Genomic DNA, 20,987 nt, shown 5'->3' with positions numbered 1-20,987 from the left:
AAGGAGCTGTTGACCTGGGAATCTGTTAGGCTCCTGCGGTTGGGGCATGGGGTGCAGGGAGGAGAGGGGTGACTGGAGATGATACAGTTGCAGAGTGAATGGGGTGGGTGGGGGTATCTATCTACTTGGTAGATACAGGCAAGGCTGTTATGAATCCCGGCTCTTCCTTCCCTCCCCGCCAGCCAGCTGCAGCACTGACAACCAGGGGACTAGGGACAGATCCATCTGGGAAGCAGGAGGCAGGGGAAGGGGGTGGGGCAGGAAGTAGGATGAATGGCCAGATATTCCTAAGGCTTGTGTCCTTTGAAAGACAATGAGGTCAAGGCTGGAGATTTGGCCTTACACCCCCTCCTCTGAATGCTGGGGGCCCCTGAGAGTCAGGGGACAAGGCATCTTGGGGACTTCAAGGAAAATTGCCTCATTCCACAAGGAGGAAGGGGGGTACCAGGAGAGGGAAAGGGACATGCTCAAGGTCTCAGGGCTTTAAGTTGCAGAGCTAAGAGCTAGATCTATTTGCTGAGGGTTTTAGACATTTCTGATTAGCCCCCAGAAGTATCATCTCCCCCAAACCTAACCAATCCCTGAGTTAGGTAGGGTGGCTCTAGGTGTGACTTGTGTTTGCTGGGGCCTTCAGCCCTGACATCAAGCCTGTTAGATAGTAACTCTACGTGGTAGAAGCAGGAGTAGATTTGGTTTGGACTCCGCTGATAGCTCCCTGTGTGACCTTGACCAAGTCATTTCCCTTCTCCAGACCTGGTTTCCTCATCTAGGGTAATTCCGCCTGCCCTCTTGTGTTTCACAGGGTCAGAGGCTCAGATGGGACCATTCTCTCTTTTCAGACATCCACAGTTTAATTACAGGCTAATTCTTGACCCAGCTGATGGGAGAGATTCTTAAATGTACCTGTAAAATTTAGGAGGTCTGGGCTTTACTAGCCTGCATCATTTTCCTGGGATCCCAGGAAAAACCTGAAGACCAGAGGGAGGGGCAGGGCCTGTAAGATGTCTGAGTGACACACCCATTAGGCCCAGAGACCCACCCTGGCTGAGAAGTACTGCAGTTTGATGGATCCTAGAGGTAAAAAGAGGTTACATTTATAGAGGTTTTTTTTAATGTTCCAGGTTCTTTATATGTATTGTTTCATTTGTGTCACCATCTCACCAGTTACAATTGTTGTCCTCATTTTATACATGAGGAAACTGAGCCTTGGGTAAAGTCAACATGTCAGGCCACACAGCGGTGAGTGGCAGGGCCAGGGTTTGGTATCGCCAAAGCCTTATTCTACCACCTTCTGCCTCTGCTGGCCTTGAGGCCCTGGCCAGAGGGGGCGCTTCAGAGGTCTCAGGCAAGGGCTCCCTGTGGTCCCGGGGTGGCTGCCTCAGGGAGCTGAGGGGGGCTGGCCGCCCTCAGGGAGGCAGGGCCGGGCTGTGAGACTGAATGGGCCAGGGCTGGGGGAGGGTTGGGTCCTGCCACAGGCTTTGCCGAGGCTCCTTGACAGGCAGCGCTCAAGCCACCCCCTCCTTCAGAAAGCCTTCCCGAAGCCCCCGCCGCAGAGCTGTTCCTCACTGTACTTCCACATGTCACCTGGGCCTGTTTCATAGCACATCTTTATGCTAATATATATATGCTATTGTGGTTTGTAGGGAATAGAGTTACACTAAGGCTTCTCCCACATTCCCCTGCAAACTCCTTGAGGGCAGGGACTCATGTGCATCGTCTAAGGCACCTAGTAGAGGTCTTGCAAAGAATAGCAGGTGATCAATGAGTATTTGTGGAATGAACTATTAGAAATAATCATTCTTAAGACTGTCAAGAATGATTTCATATACATTACATTATTTACCCATTCATTCAAATACATACACATTTGCTGAGCCTACAATCATATGCCTAGACTTCACCAGATTCCAGGGACACAAAGACACATTGGACACCTATCTGTGCACGGGGAGCTCATAGTGGTGGGGGTTGGGAGTGGGGAGGGGAGGGGAGGGGAACTGGTGAGGGCAAGAGACTAAAAAAAAGACAAAACAAAACACAAGGTGAAAACAGAAAATTACAGCATGTTCAGCTAAGAGCACAGGTGCTGGCAAAGCCCAGAGAAAGAGCCCCTGGCCCAGTCTGGGGGTGTCAGGGAAGGCTTCCAGGGCAGAGGAAGCAGAGTGGGGCTTTGAGGGCCAGGCAGGAGCAAGTCAGCTAGGGGGAGGGGGTCTGAGTCAGCCAGGGGAAGGGGGTCTGAGTCAGCCAGGTGAAGGGGTGGTCAGATTAGGGAGAACATGGGGCAGGGGGGAGCTCAAGGCAGGTTTTGGGGTGATTGTACCGGTCAGTAATGCAGCTGCCTGGTGTGGAGAGGGATGTTTTGAGGACCCAGGTGGGAAGAAGGAAGAACGGAAATAACACCTTTTATTTGAACATGGAGTGCTTTGTGTTTCTCAAAATACTTCCACATCTATCTCAAATTAGCCTAAAAACAGCAGCAGCAGCAGCAAAGTCCCTCTGCGCCAGGCTTTTTCTCAGGGCGGGTGTTGTGTGTTACTTCGGGAGAAGGAGGTGCTGTTATCACCTCCCCTGTACGGAAGGGGACACTAAGGTCCCAAGAGAACTGGCTTCTTCGGGAGGGGCAGGGAGGGGTCTGTGATTCTCTGTCTGCAGTTGAGGACAAGGGCGCTCAGGGGGTTATGTGACAAGGTCTGGTCCTTTGACATGAGGTCCACCTGGGGTTCCAACTCAGGCCTCTGGGTTCCTAACCTGGGGCTTTTTCCTGGAAGTTTCTCTGCCTCTCAGGACAAAATATCTGAACCAAGGAGCCAGATTGTGATTGGAAATCAGCTCAGGCTGCCTGGTATTTCTCCACTTCTGCCTCTGCCACCGAAGGCGCCAGGACGCCCCCGCCAACCGCAGTGACTTGGGCTTTGAGGGGAGTGTTTTACCCGGTCAGCCAGCTGTTGGAAGTGCAGATACCGTCCCCTCTGTCCTGGGCACAAACCAACCAAGTTGCTCCACTCCAGGCATCCACTCTTGTTACTTAATTCAGTTCACAAAGTTAACCCGGTGATCCCAAGCCAGCAGCTTCACTGCTGGGGCTTCCCAGTCTCTGCACTCCCACCTGTCCTGGGCTTCTCCATCACCAAGGAAGAGGGAGATTTTCATCCTTCCTTCCCACGGGATGCTTCAAGCACCACTGTGACAGTGTCGCTGACCCCTGGCTCTGCCGCCTTCCCTGACACTATAAACAACTGACCCTTGGCCCTTTAGCCTGATACCTGGTCTGTGGCCTACTTTGCATGTCCCTTTCTAAAATCTCCTTGGGGACCCCCATTTGCCACCTCACCTGGTTCAGGCTCACAAATGCTCAGTCACTGAGGAAGGGAGCAGAGTAGACAGGTAATTTGTTCACAGCATAAATGGGTCTGGTTTGAATCCTGGCCACTGTCAACAGCCACGTGACCTTGACCAAGACTTGACCATATTTCTCTGGGGTGTTGTGCAGAGATCATGAGATCCAAACTGTAAGACATCTAGTACTTCCACAATAATCTCTCAATAAATGGTGGATATTTAACTATTAATAATGAAGTCTTTTTAAAGGATTTCTATGAGGGTGAATTTGAAAGTGGTTGGAAACTCCAGGCTGCTTCCCCTTCTCTACTAGAAACCCAACAAGGGCAGGGACCTTGTCTTTTGTTCACGATGTCTGGTACATGGAAGGTTCTTGATGTATATATTTATTTTTGGATAACTGAATAAATCTACACTGTCCTCAATTCTGACTTTAGGATTCATTTTTGGTATTAATTTTTCCTAATTATAAAAGTAATACATGTTTCATTGTAGAAAAATTGGAAAATATTTCTTAAAATTAAGAAAACAAAACCTAGCTGTGATCCTACTCTCTAGATATAACCATGATTAATGTTTTGATACATTTCCCTGAAGCATATATGTATCAAAATTTTTATATTCTTGTTTTTCAGTTAACATAATAAGCATTTCCCTGTTATTAAATAATCTTTACAAACATAATTTTCAGTGCTACATATATAATCCTGTGATACGAATGTATCATAATTTATGTAACCAATATGCAATGGTTGGATATTTAAGTTGTTTCCATTTTTCACCATTATATAGCTGCAATAACCATCCTTCCGTACAAATATTTGTGTATATCTCTGAATTAAGATTTTCTACCACAAATAAATTCTACAAAGTCAATTACTGGATCTAAGAGTGAACATTTTAAGGACCTTGATATACATATCGTTAAATGATCCTTCTGAGAGGTTGCACTAACCCACACTCCTCTCACTCTCAATGCTTGAGAATTCTCACCACCAGAATTACCGTTTAAACTGAGACACAGAACTTACTTTTATAGGATGATGCTCTTGCCTTAGACATACATGGTACATTCAGTCACACCAGGGTTTCTCCACCTTGCTACTATCAACTTTTGTGCTGGAAAACTCTTTGTTGCGGGAGTTGTCCTGTGCATTGTAGGATGAGTAGTTGCAGTTATGATAACCAAAAATGTCTCCAGATATTGCCAATGTTCCCTGAGGAACAAAATCACCCCTGGTTGAGAACAACTGAGTTGTACTATATTAACTTTTTATTGGTTGCAATTAACAGAAACCAACTGTGAGCAAAATGGCACCTTTGTTAGAAGAATCTTAGAGTATCAGAGAACCCAAGGGTATAAATGCTACTGGGCCTTCTCTTTTCATTTTCAGGTCTGACTCATTCTTTTCTCCTGATGCAGACTGGCTTCCTCTGTATCCTTGCCTATATGGAGGAAAATGGCCAGCACCAACATTCTTGAAGTTTATATCCCTCTTGTTTATGAGAAAACCAGACCTTGCTGGGATCTCTCGGTTCTAAATCCAAATTCTCAGGGAAGAACTCTGATTGGCCCAACTCAGATGGGCTTCCACTGCTGGTCCAATCATGCAGCTGGAAGTGGGGGCTGGGGAGAAAGGCACATGACCCCTGGGACACTCGCTGTAACCATGTGGATGTGCAGTTTTTAGAAAAGGAGCTGCTGGGTGGCCAACCCTCTAGGATTCACCTACATCTGGCGGGGGTTTCCCAAGTGTGCACATGCACAACTGTACAGACATCCCAACTGCACATTTTCCTAAGAGGGCAGGGACTGTCTGTCTCATTCTGTGCCCCCTCCCAGCTCAGCCTGGACTTACAGGCGTGGCGGTAAGGCTGCTGTGCCACCCAGGCTCTGGTTTCAGCCGCATTCTGGATGGAGGGGCCAGTTTCTCTATGACAGATTGACAGAGTTACTCAGGCAGGTCCCACCGAGCAAGCCCACTTTAGGGTCTGGTGTTTGCAAGTGTTTTAGGTGGGAAATAACCGCTGGTCCTCCTTCATAAAGCCGGCTTTGCAGGGTGCAGCCACTGAGGCAGAGGAGGCCTGTGCCAACCTGGCACCATCCTGAGTGCTGGCAATTTAGCCTCTGCCTCCAAGAAGGGAGCAGACTGGTGCACGGGCAGTGCCGGGCCTGAGACCTGGGCCCTGAGCACAGAGGCGTCAAGCCAATGGCAAATGGCAGAAGGACGGCTTCTTCCCCAAGTAAAGACGGGTGCCATCCTATTCTGAAAGGCTTTCCAGCTCACGGACGCCGTTCCTGCCCTCACCATGCTGTGACCTTGGATAAGTCCCCTCTCTCGGGGCTTCGGGTTCTTTACAGAAATAGAAAGGACGCCTGCCCTGCCTTCTTCACAGAACATAAAAAGAGATTTGATAGGAAAGTGCTTTCAAAAGTTTATGTAAAAGCAGTGCAAGTCCTATTGTAATAAAGGTATTTATAATCATTATTTCACCTCTGGGGAAATTCTAAATCCTTTGAGGCCATCTATTGCTCAACAGAGGCAGAGCTGGGGGCAGTGTTTCCTCTGAGCCATCCCTTCCAGACCTGGAGCTGGCTCCAGATTTCTGCTGCTATATGAATGTTTCAGGGAAGTTTCACCTGGAAACTCAGGAGCCTGAAAATGAGTTGGGTCTCTCTTACCCATATAACTGTGGGCACGTTAATTAACCTCTCTGGGCTTCAGTCTCAGCATCAGTAAAATGGGCATACTAGTGGCTTACTTCTTAGGTTATTAATGTGTGTAAGGCACTTGTGCCTGGCAGAGAGCAAGTGCTCCCTTCGTGTTTGCTCTGTGTATTCATATCACAGTGTGCCCGGGACTGAGCTGAGGGCTGGGCAGAGAGATGAGGAGAACATGGCCGGCCCTTAGGGTCCTCGTGGTGACCAGAGGAGGGAGGATCCTGAGGCATGCTATAAAGCACTGTGGCAAATCCAGCGGTAGTGATCCAAGTGTCCCTGGGACTGAGACCCTCTCCAAGGCTTCCCCTGGGGCTACAGGGAAATAGGTTAGATAAGGCAGGACACGGGTCAACCCCACTGTCTCGGGCTTTCCACAGAGCAGACAGTTCTAGGGTGTAACTGCCCAAGGATCGGGAGAAGCGCGCCCCTCCCCATCTCTCAGGCTCATAGGGAACGCTTTCAAGGGGAAAACCCTCCCTCTTTTAAAAAAAGTAGTTGCCCAACATTTCCAACCCTAGGCAATGGTTAGGTAGAGGACATGCAGTCAGTAAAACTGATACCACGCAGATTGCACATGACATGGGAAAGCGCTTACATGAGACGTTGTAGAGTCACTGGCTTTCCCAGCTGCTCAGAGCAGGAAGGCAGAGCAGGCATTGCAAAGGGACCATCAGCTGTGGAAAAACCTGCCCGCTACCTCGGATGGAGGAACCTAGGGCTGGGGGAGGCAATGCAGTGCTGGGGAGGAGTGAGTGACTGGAGCCTGGGGGGAGCAGTGGACACTCAGAGGAGGAAGGATGGGGAAACTCAAAGCCGAGGCCAGGACAAACGCAGAGCGGCCCAGCTTGGGGTGGGGTCGGGGCTGGGGTGGGGGTGTTAGGAGGGGGAGGGGACTTGCCAGGAGGAGATGACACCAGGAGGAATTTGCTTTCTGGTGTCCAGGACTTTGCTGGGTGAGGCACAGCTTTGCTTCCCTCAGCTGGTAATTGACTCTAATGTTAGAGTCTGAAACATTTGGCCAAAGCAGACGACTGCTGAGGGGCTTGCCTCTCAGGTGTGTGTACACGTGGGGGGGAGCAGAAGGGAGAATTCCGTCTTCATTAAGATTGCAGGGAGGTAAAATCTTATGCACACATGTATATGGACAGGGAAGGCACACAAGAAAATGAAAACAGATTTGTTAGGGCGGTAGACCGGCGGTTTGCTTATTTTTAGCCCTTTTCCCCAGTGCTCTTTTCCTCGTCAGGATGCGTACGACGTCCACGCGTCCCCATCTCCGTTTACATCTGCATCCACATCCATTTCTATGTCCGTTGCTATCCATATTCATACCTGCACTTACACTCGTACCTGCATTCATATATTTGCTAAGAAGCTTCCTTTCCCACTATAGGTAAATGCTAGCTTCCAGGAGATTTTTTTTTAAAAAGCTGTTTATGCTGGGTGGGTTTGGTCTTGTCTTTCCTTCTCACCTTAGCCCATCCTTTCCTTCCCCTCAACCACCTCTTTCCCTTCCTGTTTGTTCTCCTCCCCTCCCTCCCAGCTGGGGCCACATTTCCTTTGTCCCTCAAGCATCTCCTCTCCTCCATCCCCACTCTCAGTTGGTCAAACCCACTCCGCCTAAACTTTGGGCCCTGAAGTCTGACCAGATTTCTTTTCTAAAGATGGGGGAGCCCCAGCTGCCTGTGCTTTGATGGGGACTGGTAATAAGGCACAATTCTGGGGTTCAGGGTGTGGCTTGGATGCATAAGAAGGGCCATGCCTAACCTCTGCAGGAACCAGGCCTCCTGTTTTTCTGTCTTTTCATGTTGCCCTGGGCAATCTCTCCACTCTCCTGGCTTAAACCATCTTTTATATGTAGATGCCTCCCTCATCTCTGAACTTCAGAGCCATAAATTTTTTAATTAAAAAAATTTCTTTTTAATTAAGTATAGTTGATTTACAATGTTGTGTTAATTTCTGCTATATAGCAAAGTGATTCAGTTATATATATATATATATATATATATAAATATATAAATATATATATATATATATATATATATACACACACACATCCTTTTTTAAAAAATATTCTTTTCCATTATGGTTTATCATAGGATACTGAATATAGATCTCTGTGCTATACAGTAGGACCTTGTTGTTTGAGCTATAAATTAATTAATTAATTTTCCTCTTTATTGGAATATAATTGCTTTACAATGTTGTGTTAGTTTCTGCCGTACAACACAGAGCCATAAATTTAAATGCCTGCTGGACACCCCTGCCTGGGTGTTTCACACACTTTCCAAACCCAGCATGTCTAAGGCAGAAATGATCCCATCACACTCCCAGGCTGGCTCTTCCCCCAACAGACCCTCACCAAACCCCCAGGGCCTGGGGCCAAACGAGGGAGTCACCCTCAAGCCTCTTCTCTCCCTTAACCCCAGTTCATCATTCACATATTTAATTTGGCTCCCTCTCACTCTCCCTCTCCACTGTTGCTGCCTTGGTTGACTTTTTTCTCCTTTTTCTTTTTTAAAAAAATATTCATTTATCTATTTGGCTGCGTCAGGTCTTAGTTGCGTCACGTGGGATCTTTGTTGCAGCGCATGCAGTCTTCTCTCTAGTTGTGGTGTGCGGGCTCCAGGGCACGTGGGCTCAGTAGTTGTGGCACACGGGCTCTAGAGCACAGGCTCAGTTGCCCTGAGGCATGTGGGATCTTAGTTTCCGGACCAGGGATCGAACATGCGTCCCCTGCATTGGGAGGCAGATTCTTAACCACTGGACCACCAGGGAAGTCCCCTCCTTTTTCTTTTTTAATAGACTATTTTTTAGAGCAATTTTAGGTTCACAGCAAAACTGAACAGAAAGTACAGAGATTTTTCCAAATCCCCCCTACCCACACATAGGCCTAGCGTCCCCACTATCAACATCTCTGACCAGAGTAGTGCTTTGTTACAACTGAGGAACTTAACTTGATACATCTTAATCACCCAAAGTCCATAGTTTACATTAGGGTTCCTTCCCTCTTGGTGTTGTACATCCTGTGGGTTTGGACAAATGTATAATGAGATGTAGCCACCATTGTGGTGTCACACAGAGTAGTTTCACTGCCCCCCAGATCCTCTGTGCTCCACATATTCCTCCCTCCCTTCCCACTAACTGCTGGCAAGCTCTGATCTTTTTACTGTTTCCATAGTTTTGCCTTTTCTAGAATGTCATATAGTTGGAGTCATACAGTATGTAGCCTTTTCAGGTTCACTTCTTTCACTTAGTTATATGGATCTGTTTCCTCCATATCTTTTCATGTCTTGATAGCTCTTTTTTTTTTTTTAATTAATTAATTAATTATTTTATTTTTTGGCTGTGTTGGGTCTTCGTTTCTGTGCAAGGGCTTTCTCTAGTTGTGGCAAGCGGGGGCCACTCTTCATCGCGGTGCGCGGGCCTCTCACTATCATGGCCTCTCTTGTTGCGGAGCACAGGCTCCAGACGCGCAGGCTCAGTAATTGTGGCTCACGGGCCCAGTTGCTCCGAGGCATGTGGGATCTTCCCAGACCAGGGCTCGAACCCGTGTCCCCTGCATTGGCAGGCAGATTCTCAACCACTGCGCCACCAGGGAAGCCCTCTTTTTTCTTTTAAAGTACTGATTTATATTCCAGTGTCTGGATGGACCACAATTTATCCATTCACCTATTGAAGGACATCTTGTTTGCTTCCAAGTTTTGGCAATTATGAATAAAGCTGCTATAAACATCCATGTGCAAATTTCTGTGTAAATGTAAGTTTTTAACTCCTTTGGGTACCAAGTAGTGCGATTGCTGGATCATATGGTAAGAATAAATTTAGTTTTGTAAGAAACTGCCTACTGTCTTCCAAAGCAGCTACACCATTTTGCATTCCTACCAGCGATGAATGAGAGTTCCTATTGCTTCACATCCTTGCCAGTATTTGGTGTTGTCAGAATTTTCCATTCTAATGTGTAGTGTGTAGTGGTATTTCATTGTTTTAATTAGCATTTTCCTGATGACATATGACACAGAGTATGTTTTTTAAAAAATTATTTATTTATTTATTCATTTGGCTGTGTGGCACGGCGTGTGGGATCTTAGTTCCCCGACTAGGGACTGAACCCGTGCCCTCTGCAGTGGAAGCACAGAGTCTTAACCACTGGACCGCCAGGGAATTCCCTAGAGTAATTTTTAATGTGCTTCTTTGCCATCTGTATATCTTCTTTGGTAAGGTGTCTGTTCAGATCTTTTGCCCATCTTTCAATTAGATTATTTATTTTCTTATTGTTGAGTTTTAAGAGTTCTTTGTATATTTTGGATAACAGTCCATTATCAGATACATCCTTTGCAAATACGTTCCTCCAGTTTGTGGTTTGTATCCTCATTCTCTTGATTTGCCTTTCACAGGGCAGAAGTTTTTATTTTTAGTGAAGTCTAGCTTATCAATTATTTCTTTTGTGATTCATGCCTTTGGTGTTGACTCTAATTTTACGTGGCCCACACCAAGGTCTCCTGACTCCTGACTCCCTCAGGTTCTTCATCTCCTCCCTGCCCTGCTCTTTGAGAACTCCATTAACATAGGCCTTTCACTTCCTCAGATGCTCCTCCCCACCTCAGGCCCCCCAACTGTTTGTCCAGCCAACTCCCACCGTCCTCTGAAGTCAACTCAATGAGGCTTCCTTGGGGAGGGGAGAGCTCAGCTCAGGTGCCACCCTCATTACATCTCTCCCAGCCCGTGTACTTCTACTTCCTTTCACTTGTCACAATCATAAGATGTGGCTCCCTGCTAAAGATGTAAGGTCCATGAGGGCAGGTGGAATTTCTTTGTTGGTCACTGTTTATCTCCAGAGCTAGTGCTATGCTTGGAATATAGTAATGATTATTATAATAGCAAATACATCTACAGTGCTATGTGCCAGAAACCCTCCAAAGCAGGTTACATATTTAACTCATCTGCTCTCTGCAATAACTCCATGAGTGGGTAATTGATTCCGAGGTACAGTTTGCCCAAGATCACAGAACTAGTAAGTGGAAGAGCTGGGGTCAAACCCAGAAAATCGGGCTCCAAAGTCATCTTTGTTGAATGAATGACTCAGAGAGAAAGAAAAGGAGACAACTAGGAAATAGTATGAGAGAGAAGGTGGTTAAAGATCAGAGTGAATGAAATAGGCATTTGCCTCAGAAGGGCTCCTTAATGGTTGTTGACTGACTGATGAACGGACTCTGGAAGAGAGATGCTATTCAGCCCCAGCCCCTCCTTCCTTCTGGGTTGAGCAGCACAGGCAGATAATTGGCGGGACAAAGCCTGAGTTCTTTGCGAGGGGCTGTTGGAAGGCTGCCACAGGGCACATTAATACTGAGCTGCCTTGGGTAGAGACAGCCTAAGCTGGAGATAATTACTGCTGAGATGTCTAGGACATCAGTTTGAAAGATTCAATCACTCATCCCCAGCAGCTCTGGCTCAGCCACAGCCCTTTTTAGGGAAAGACAGTGGAGCGTCCAAGAGGCCCCAAGGTCATTGCCCCCATTCCTCATCTGACCCAGTCCTGACCACATCTGGGGTCTCTGTAGTTGTAGACACTTGGGGAATCCATCCCCCCCACAACCGCCCCTGCCTTTCCCTGTCACCCTGTATCAGAAAATGTTGCTGTCCAGTTGTCACATATAAAAGTAATTTTTCCAGATGGTGAAAATATCGAGCAGCTTTGGGGCATGTTCTGCTTCTCCCTGGGGAACACCTGGATGTCATACCCACAATCAACAGGGCTGGTTCCCTGAGATAACTTGTTCTTTCCATGAGTCAAGCCATTTCTGTGGTCCCTGCTCTTTAAGAGAGGCACTGTTCACACGGCAAATGGGGACCTGGTGAGCCTCCAGAAAGAGAACACAGCTTTGACGGAGACTAGAGGGACGAGGCAAGTTCCCACTCACAGAGAAGCTGATGTGATGCCAGGAGCCCCTTGAAAAGACGGCATCCACTGTAGAGGCTGCTCGGCACCTAGAAAGCCGGAACCAAGATGGTGCCCAGAACCTCTAGGGAGAGGGTGGGAATCCCTGACACAGTCTGGATTCCTGCTTCATGGAGACACGAGGAAGGTGTGGCCAGGCAAGTACAGGACAGCCGAAAATGCAGGGAAGGAATCTGGAGGCCAGATAGGAATGAGCCCTTCTTACCCAGGAAGCTGGGGTGACTGCTGAGGCCCAGGGCAGAAGAAGAGCAGATGGCCAACACAGCCCAAGTGTGCCCCAGGTGCTTGCACCTTGAGAAGAGGTAAGAGGACAGGCCCAGGAGGGTCAGAGGCTCCCAGAATGTTGGGGGCCTGACCCCTGAACTTCTGTGGTTAATACCCACCCCGCAGACCATTGAGGCAAGCAAATGGAACTAGGGATTTTGAGTGGCCTGGGCAGTGCCAACCAATCTAGCCTTTTCTGCAGTTCAGTCAGAACTTGGTAATATGTCACTTCATTGTGTTGGATATTTCTGAGGGATTCCCCTTAACTCCTTTAAAAAGTCCCTTTTTAAAACTTTCTCTTATTATGTTAAGGGAAAGAAGCCATTTATACATTTAAGTCCATTTATATGAAGCTCAAGAATGGGCAAAATCAATTTATGGTGAGAGAAATTAGAACAGTGGTGGCTGCTGGTAGGAACTTTCTGGGGTGTTGGGAATATTTTATATCTTGATTTAGGTATTGGTTACATGGTTGTATACATCTGTCTAAGCTTATTGAACTGTACACTTGAGATCTGTGCATTTTACTGAATATAAATTATATCTCAAGTAAATAAACAAAATAAACTTGTCTTGCTGTTCTTAGTGGGAGGAGATTTTCCCACTCTTCTTCACTGTAGATGGGTGACTGGCTAGGCCCCCTGGAAAGCAGTGAGTGTAGGAGAAAGTGCATTGGCTTTGGAGTCAGGCAGTCTCTGGTTCTAATTCTATTCTGTCACTACCACTGTGACCTTGGACAAGCTGATCTCTGATTTCCTAATCTTTAAGATGGTCTGGGGGATTGTTATGATAAGTAAAAAAGCCATACAGCAAATTACCTGACATATAGATGGTGCCTAAACATCACCTCTTACAGGAAGGCTTCCCTGCTTGCTTCTCCAGACCATTTCGGGTACCTTCCTTGTTCCCACACACCAGCCTCAGGGCATGTGTAATTCTAATCTGTGTCTCAGCAACAGTGCACATCTCTGACAGTCACAGACATTTGTGGTTGTTTATTGAATAGTCAAACTGCAAGTATGGAATCTGCAAATGCCAGGAATCTACTATATTGCCATATTTTTATCTTTCTGGTCTCCACCCATCCCCCAAAACTAGGTTCTCGGATCTTGAGGGTGAGGGCTGGGTCTTGCTTAGCTCCGTATCTCCCCAGCTATAACAAGTGCTCAATAAATGTTTGACCAGTGAGTGAGTAACTAATAAGTAAATTAGTGTATGCATGAGTAACTGAATAAATGTGTGAAAGAATGCACAAACTAGTGAATGTATGAATAAATGAATGAGTCTATTAAGGAACAGTGGGGGGGATAGGTGAATGGTGAATTAGTGGTTAGGGAGAGAATTGAATGAATGAAGGGGTGCAGGCTTCCTTCCTTCTGAAGGGTTGTGTGGTGGTGACAGCCCAAATGGTCCAGTTCCAGAGCCTCAGGAAGAGTCAGGGCTGGGGTAGCTTGAGGGACAACCATCCTGGAGACTATTCACTCTCCCTGTCCTTCCGGCCACCATATGCTGCCCCTTCATGGACACAGTGGCACTGAGGGAGTGTGAGGCAGGGCACACCTCTGGGAGGAAGGGAGCTAAGTCCATGCTGTTCTCTCCCCTGACACCCCTGCCACAGGCAGGGAGGGCCTCTCCCTCCCCCGACACCATGTCCCCGAACAGATATTTCTCCTGTCCTGTCAGCAATAGAGCTGCTGTCAGGAGTTTGCATTATGTATCTGCTCGGTAACATCTACTGGGATTTAGTATTTAATAACTGCCACTCCAATATATCTTTTCTTAATCCCTTCAGATCTGCTGCTGTAGCAATTTAAAATATTTATCAACACTGTTCCTGTGTTCACTGGTTGGGTTGCAATTTTCTTGTAATTAAAGATTTAGAAGACATTGCTCAAGATTTACCAAGGATTGGTAGAGATCAAAGGGGGAGGGGAAGAGAGATCTGGTCTTGGAATCTGCTGCTCAGAATCCGAATCTGACTCACAGGTGGGAGCTCACTCAGTGGTTCCCATGGCCCTCTCCTGCCCCCTTTCACACAGCCCGGAGCTGGCGGTCCAGCCACTGGGCCTCGGGGCCTGGCAGTGAGACACAGGCCGCAGTGTGGCCCTGCCTTCCTCTGGAGTCCCTGCCTGCGCCAGCCTCAGCCTCGGGCTAGGTGCTGGGGGACAGCAGGGAGCAAGACAGAAAAGGCTCCTCCTGACATGGAGCTTACATTCTAGTGGCGGAGACAGACGATAAACATGTCAACACATTTTAAAAAATCATTTTGGATTTTGAAAAATGCTGTAAGAGGAATAAACAGGTAATGACTGAGGATGGGACACTAGTATCAGGGTTCTTTACTGTGAGCAGTAGAAGCTGACTCAGCAAAAGCAAATTTCTGGAAGGATAAGAATATTTCACAGGATCAAGGGAAAGAGTAAAAGAGAGAAAGAATAAGGGAAAGCACAGGAACCAGGGTTATTTTGTGGCACCAATAGACAGTCTCTTCAGGGATAGCCTTTGGGAGAGAGGTCCCCCGACAGTGTTCTCTTGTGAGTCCAGGGACAGAAAGTCCTCAACTCTTTGGCCAGGGGAGACCAAGCCACCTTGATTGATAGCTTCACCAGGACTGGATCCACTGGGGGAGGGGTGGTTAACCAAAACAAAATCCCAGTGATGATACTAAAAGATGGGGTTACAGGTAACGGGCACAGAAAGCCCTTCTGAGGATACGAACTGAAACCAAAACGGTAAGAAAGAGCCAGACACAGGAAGAGCCGGGGGAAGAGGGAAGAGCAGGTACAAAAGCCCTGTGGTGGGAAAGAGCTCGGTGGATTTTCAAGGGTCAGGGTGGCTGGCTCTGTCTTCCCTCACAGACTTGGCTTGGGAATGGGCCCATCGCCAGTCTTCAGAGGCTCCCTGGGACATGTTATGGGGCCAGAATTTTGTTTATTCCAGATGGAACAGAATAGAAGGCCTAGGTCCAGAGGCATTCTCCTAGCTCCCGTGACAGGGAGACCAGTGAGGGTGGAATTTTGGTCAAGTCATGTTTCTGGAGGCCTGTGGTGGACCAGGCGCTGTGTTAGGGTCGGTAGACTAAGGATGGATACGATACATGATGCAGTCCTCAGAGCACCTACTCTTGTGGGGCAGATACAGGCAGATCACGTGATAGAAGTAAGCTTGGAGCATGGATTTAAAACCTTTCTTCTTTTTTTTTTTCATTCTGAGTTTTTTTATTTTTTTATTTTTTAGGCTGCATCGTGCGGCATGTGGGATCTTAGTTCCCTGACCAGGGATCAAGCCCGCGCCCCCTGCAGTGGAAGCTTGGAGTCTTAACCAGTGGACCACAGGGGAAGTCCCCAACCTTTCTTCTTTTCTGAGCTATGTGTTTAGTGCTGTATATTCCCCCGTGATACTGCTTTAGCAGCACCACAATGATTATTTTTAGTTTCTCTAAGCCTTTGTTTCTTCATGTATAAAATGGGAAGAATAATAGTACCCTAGTAATATGAAATTTTTATAGGGATTAAATGAGATAATATATGTAAAGTTCTTACATACGCCTGGCACATAATGGTAACTGCTCAACAAATTTTAGTTGTTATGATTAATAATAAAAATCATTAAGTCCCACTATCCTGAAACCAATGATTTTGCTAAGTTGTGTTTTTATTTTCATTCAATTCAAAATACTTCCTAGTTTTCTTTTGTTTGGCACAAGGATTATTTAGAGGTGTGTTGTTTCATTCTCAAATATTTGGGGATTTTCTAGGTATTTTTCTGTATTGATTTCTAATTTATTTCTATTGAGGTCAGAGAACATACTTGGTATGACTTACAACCTTTTAAATGTATTGAGTTTTATTCATGGCCCAGAAGATAATCTCTCTCGATAACAGTTTCCTGTTTACTTGATCCATGCTTGGTTGTGGTTGGGTGGAGTGTTCTGTAATTGTGGATTAGGTCAAGTTGGTTGATAGGGTTGCTCAAATCTTCTATATCCTTGCTAATTATCTGACTTGTTCTATCAGTTATTAAGAGGGGGTATGAAAATCTCTAATTGTGGGCTTGTCAATTTCTCCTTACAGTTCTATTAGTTTTTGCTTCATGTATTTTGAGGCTCTGTTATAAGATATATAATGTTTAGAATTATTGTACAACAAAGCACAATATTGTATATTGCTTTATATACAATAAAGCAATACAGCCCAAAATGTCAACTGAGAAAGCTAAGAAATCATCTCTAGATACTGAAGCAAGACGCTTTTATGTACTCTCTTCAATGCTCAGGAATCATGGGCTTTTCCGGTCTGGCCTGTAGGAACCAGCACTATTCCCAGCTTGTGTGAGGGCTCAGCACTGTTCCCTTTAATCTTCGGTTTATTCTTCCCCCAGCCTCGAAGAGGTTCCTCACGTGTACGTGCTGATCAGTACTCAGCTGAGTACCTGAAGGGGATTCGCTTTAGATCTCCAGAGTTCTCCCTCTGTGCAGCTCTTTCCTCTCCAGTTTTCTGTCCTATGAATTCTACCTGCCTTGTACTCTCAGCATCAGCTCCTTAACTCAGGGAGCCCATCAGGATCCATCTGGGTTCCCTCTCCCCACTTGTGGCCTGGAGATTCTCTTAAGGTAGTAAGCTGGGGCAATTATAGGGATGACCTTATTTTTCCCATTTCAAAGAGATCGTTGCCATTCATTGCCTGGCATGCCATGTCTTATAAACAGTTGTTTCATGTATTTTTTCTGGTTTTTGGTTGTTTAAGGTGGGAGGGTAAATCCTGACTCTGTTACTCCATCTCGACTCAGAGCCGGTCTCTGGATTTTGGGGACCAGTTTTGGGATGCTCTGTGGAACCTGTGGCCAAGTCAGTAGCACAATCCCAGTGGAGGTCCTGAGGCTTTGGGAACAAGCACACTCTGTCAGCTCACTATTCTTTTGAGAAATAGTTTTGGCTTGTTGTCAGCCCTGATAGACTACATCTCTGACCACTGGATACCACATGACCTTGCAACCAAAGCTACTCATCATGATTGACAAGCCATAAATTCAGCCTTCCCAGCGGCACTCTGCACGTAACCAGGTACGGGTGGTATCAGCGGGACTGAGCCAATACCAGTGGTGCATCTAAGTTCTCATCACAACTCACTCAGACTCCGAGGGTGCCCACTCCTGATGCTCTGCTCTGCCACCTCTTCCTCAGTCGACACCTGTGGCCTCAAGAGGAGGTGACTGAGGAGGAGAACAGCCCAGACTGCTCTGAAGAACTCTTCCTCATACACTGACACCCAGCCGAAGGGAACTCCCCTGGCACTGGAGCTCTTTCTGGAGTGCCCTTGAAGTGGGGAACAGATGCTGCCCAGTGGGAGTGCTTTGAGCAGGACAACTTGTTGACAAATTTACTTGGAAAGAGAGATGGCCTGAGGTAAGTCTCTCACTAATTCATGTGCTTTACTAATGGTTTGGCCAGATGGTCACAAACTCGGAAGGGATAAGATTCAAGAATTGGTGACAAGGAAGTTTAGAAAATGATGTGTGGACAGGCCTCTTAGAATGGGCACAGAATATGAAACTATTTGTGTTCCGTGTGGATTTCACCAAGCTCCTACTGGTAGCCATGTGGACAAGATGGTCCACTTTGTGGATGTTAGTTAGGATTCTCCCTCAGCACCCCCGGGGTTTGCTCAGTGGACTTGTGAACAGAGTGGCCATGGTGGCCAGGCTGAAGGCTTGGCATAGCTCAGCCACATCCTCTCACCAAAACCAAGCTGGTTACTGCCATTGTTAAATGCCCAACATTCCAAAAGCAGGAACCAACCCTGAGATCCTGACTTGTACCATAATCTAGGGGGACCTGTCGGCTGCTTTAGACCACTTTGGTTAACTCAGATAATTGCCTCAGATTTCCTCCTAATTAAGATATAATGTAGCTCCTGATCCATGGAGGGGCTACGGTTTGTTCTCTTGGAACAGATACTTATTCCCAGTGGAATGAGAGTCCCTGCAAACCAGGGTCACATTTGTAATGGTGGAGGTCTGCAGCCCTTTGTTTGTTTACCCAAGGAATAGGTATCTGGTGAACCAGTTTGTGGCAGAGGGTTCTTACTGCCATGGCTGGGCCATCAGGAGGGTCCAGAGACAGGCTGTGAGGTGGTATATGAGCCAGAGCTAGCTACAGGAATGAAAAGCCAAGTGTAGAAACATCTATGCTTTGTGTAGGACTCAGTTTTGTCATGTTGGTGAGGGCAAAGCAGTGTGGTGGTGGTGGTGGTGGTGTGTGTGTGTGTTGCATGCCAACATCTCCTCCTTCTGACCAGCTGGGGAGGGCTTTAAGGCAAGAAATGATTAAAGAGCTCTCAGAGGGAAGGAAGAGGGTGAGGCATCCTCTGATCTTTGTCTATTCAGGGTCTAGTATAGTTTCTGTCACAGAGTAGTTTCATTTGTTGAATGAGAAGAAGGAAAAGAAAAAAAATGAATGAGTGGATCTGTATATCCTTTGAGTTGGAAGGGATCTCAGAGATTATCTACTCCCATCCCCAACCATTCTGAGACTCTCTTTGTTGGCATCCCCCAACTGGCAGCCACCTAGTTTTTGCTTGTTATTATATATAAGAATAGTTCTAGCTGAAATTTATCAAGTGCTTACTATTGTGAGGTACTCTACTTTACATGCACTAACCTCACATAGGCCTCAAAATTTGAGGAGGTAATTATTATGCTTATGTACCAGTGAACAAACAGTTTCAAGTAACATTCTCAAAATCACACAATGAGTAAATGACAGTCAGGAATTGAAGCCAGATGTATCTGACTCCATGGCTTAAGCTCCCAAACACTACGCTGTACTGGTTGAATATGTATTGTGACAGAGCTCTCACCACCTTACAAGATGACTGTGTTATCATTAGGCAGATTTGACTGTTAGAAAATGTTCTCCCTTTGAGTGGAAACCTACCTCCCTATAGCTCACAGGCACCTTCTGAGAACCATTCTCTTCTGCCCCCAGCCGTCTGAAGATGGCTCTCCCAGGCTGCAACTGGGGAAAGCTCTCCTCTAGACCCCCACCCTGATCTCTGGAGCCTTGTTTCTACACTTGGCTTTTCATTCCTGTAGCTAGCTCCAGCTAGCTGAAGGGGGCCCAAGTTACCAATGCCCTTTGCGTGTGGCTCTCAGGCTGGGTAAGGAGAGGCCTGACCAGGGCAGAGAGTTTCCGGACCAGTGCCTCCTGTCTAGACACTATACTGTTATTAATGCCATTTCACCTCCCATTAGCTTTTTTTTGGCAAGACAAATTCTTCCACTGCTCTGACCTGCGTGGCTGAATTACTGTGGAGCTTAGCTCAAAGCAGGAATTATTATGAGAGGGCAAGAACTGTAAGCCCCCTTGGGTCTGGCCTGAGTCATCTGCGATTCCGGTCTCTGGGTCTATGTATTGGGCAGAGAGGGAGGGAGGAGAGGTTGCACGCAAGCTGGCTGGTCCTGGTTTGTGAGATGATGGTAAGCAACACTTTCTGGAGTGGAGCTATGGGGTGTGTGTGTGTGTACATGCATGTTTGTGTGTGATGTAGCAGAGTAATCTTTTAGAACAGCTGTTGAGCACCTGTCTTAACCTCATCTATCTGGGCCTTTTCTTTCTCACTTTGGGTGTAACTGAATCTCATTTCACTGGAAAAACCCTCTTCCAGGCTGAGCTGAGCTCTGCACGTGAGATGGCCTTCGGACTGTCCCCCCATCCCTCCAGCCCCCAGTGCAAATAGATAACCAAGGAGGCTGCATTTGCGTGGAACCCAGGGGGCCCCAAAGCCTGGCTCTTGTAACCTGGGCCAAGGCTGCAGGCATCGGCCGGCAGCAGCTTCATGCAAGCCCAGGTGGAGTGCTCTGGGGCCCCTGCGTGTGTGGGGGTGGTTGTCGCTCTCAGTTACCGTGCTCCTTGCAGGGGACCCCATACTAATTGCCTAGGATTTCCTCCTAATTAAGATGTAATGTCGGGGGCTTCCCTGGTGGCTCAGTGGTTAAGAACCCGCCTGCCAATGCAGGGGACACGGGTTCCAGCCCTGGTCTGGGAAGATCCCACACGCCGCGGAGCAACTAAGCCTGTGCGCCACAACTACTGGGCCTGCGCTCTAGAGCCCGCGAGCCACAACTACTGAGCCCGCGTGCCTAGAGCCCGCGCTCCGCAACGAGAGAAGCCACCGCAATGAGAAGCCCGCGCACCGCAACGAAGAGTAGCCCGCATTAGCCACGACTAGAGAAAGCCCGCGTGCAGCAACGAAGACCCAACGTGGCCAAAAATAAATAAATAAATAAATATGTGAAAAGTAATATATGCTTTAAAAAAAAAAGATGTAATGTGGCTCCTGATGCACAGAAGAGAGCGAGGGCGAGAGGTCTTGAACACTCTATCTGACCCTCCCAAGTCCCCAAATGGGTAGCGGTCGGGGAGCCAAAGGTGCCCACGGGACGAGGAAGGGCGGTGTGGGCTCTGCTCGCCCTCACCTACCACAGCGCCGTTGGTGAGTGAGGGCGGGCATCTTGGGTGTTTGTCCCGACATTGCCCTTGGCTAGCTGTGTGACAAACGAAGGGCCACATTTCACCCACCTGCCACACAAGAGGATGGCACTGGAGAGCAGAAATGGCGTGGGCTCTGTGATAATGACAGTGGTATGTACACAAACTTCCCTAATACTAGTGTTCCCAGGGCGGCAGCTCTGGGGGCCCTGGG

The 20,987-nt window shown here is 47.3% G+C and overlaps 1 protein-coding gene across 3 annotated transcripts in view; it reads left to right on the top strand.

The window, feature by feature from the left end:
* The window catches only part of MDM4 (MDM4 regulator of p53), a 94,224-nt gene that overhangs the window by 55,698 nt on the left and 17,539 nt on the right, over nt 1-20,987 (top strand). Inside the window, exon 7 of one of the 3 annotated variants that reach the window (XR_009700580.1) lies at nt 15,522-15,578. The exons of 1 other annotated variant lie outside the window; for it this stretch is intronic. Coding sequence is in view for 1 of the 2 variants with exons in the window: in XM_061187441.1 (XP_061043424.1) it covers nt 15,522-15,550 (29 nt within the window). In the remaining variant the exon portion in view is untranslated. Of the gene's footprint in view, nt 1-15,521; nt 15,659-20,987 lie in introns of those variants that run through there. One more of the 3 variants, XM_061187441.1, reaches the window with a different exon arrangement.

This window comes from Eubalaena glacialis, chromosome 3 (assembly GCF_028564815.1).
Source record: "Eubalaena glacialis isolate mEubGla1 chromosome 3, mEubGla1.1.hap2.+ XY, whole genome shotgun sequence".
NCBI lineage: Eukaryota > Metazoa > Chordata > Mammalia > Artiodactyla > Balaenidae > Eubalaena > Eubalaena glacialis.
This window is presented reverse-complemented; position numbering and strand designations above follow the sequence as displayed.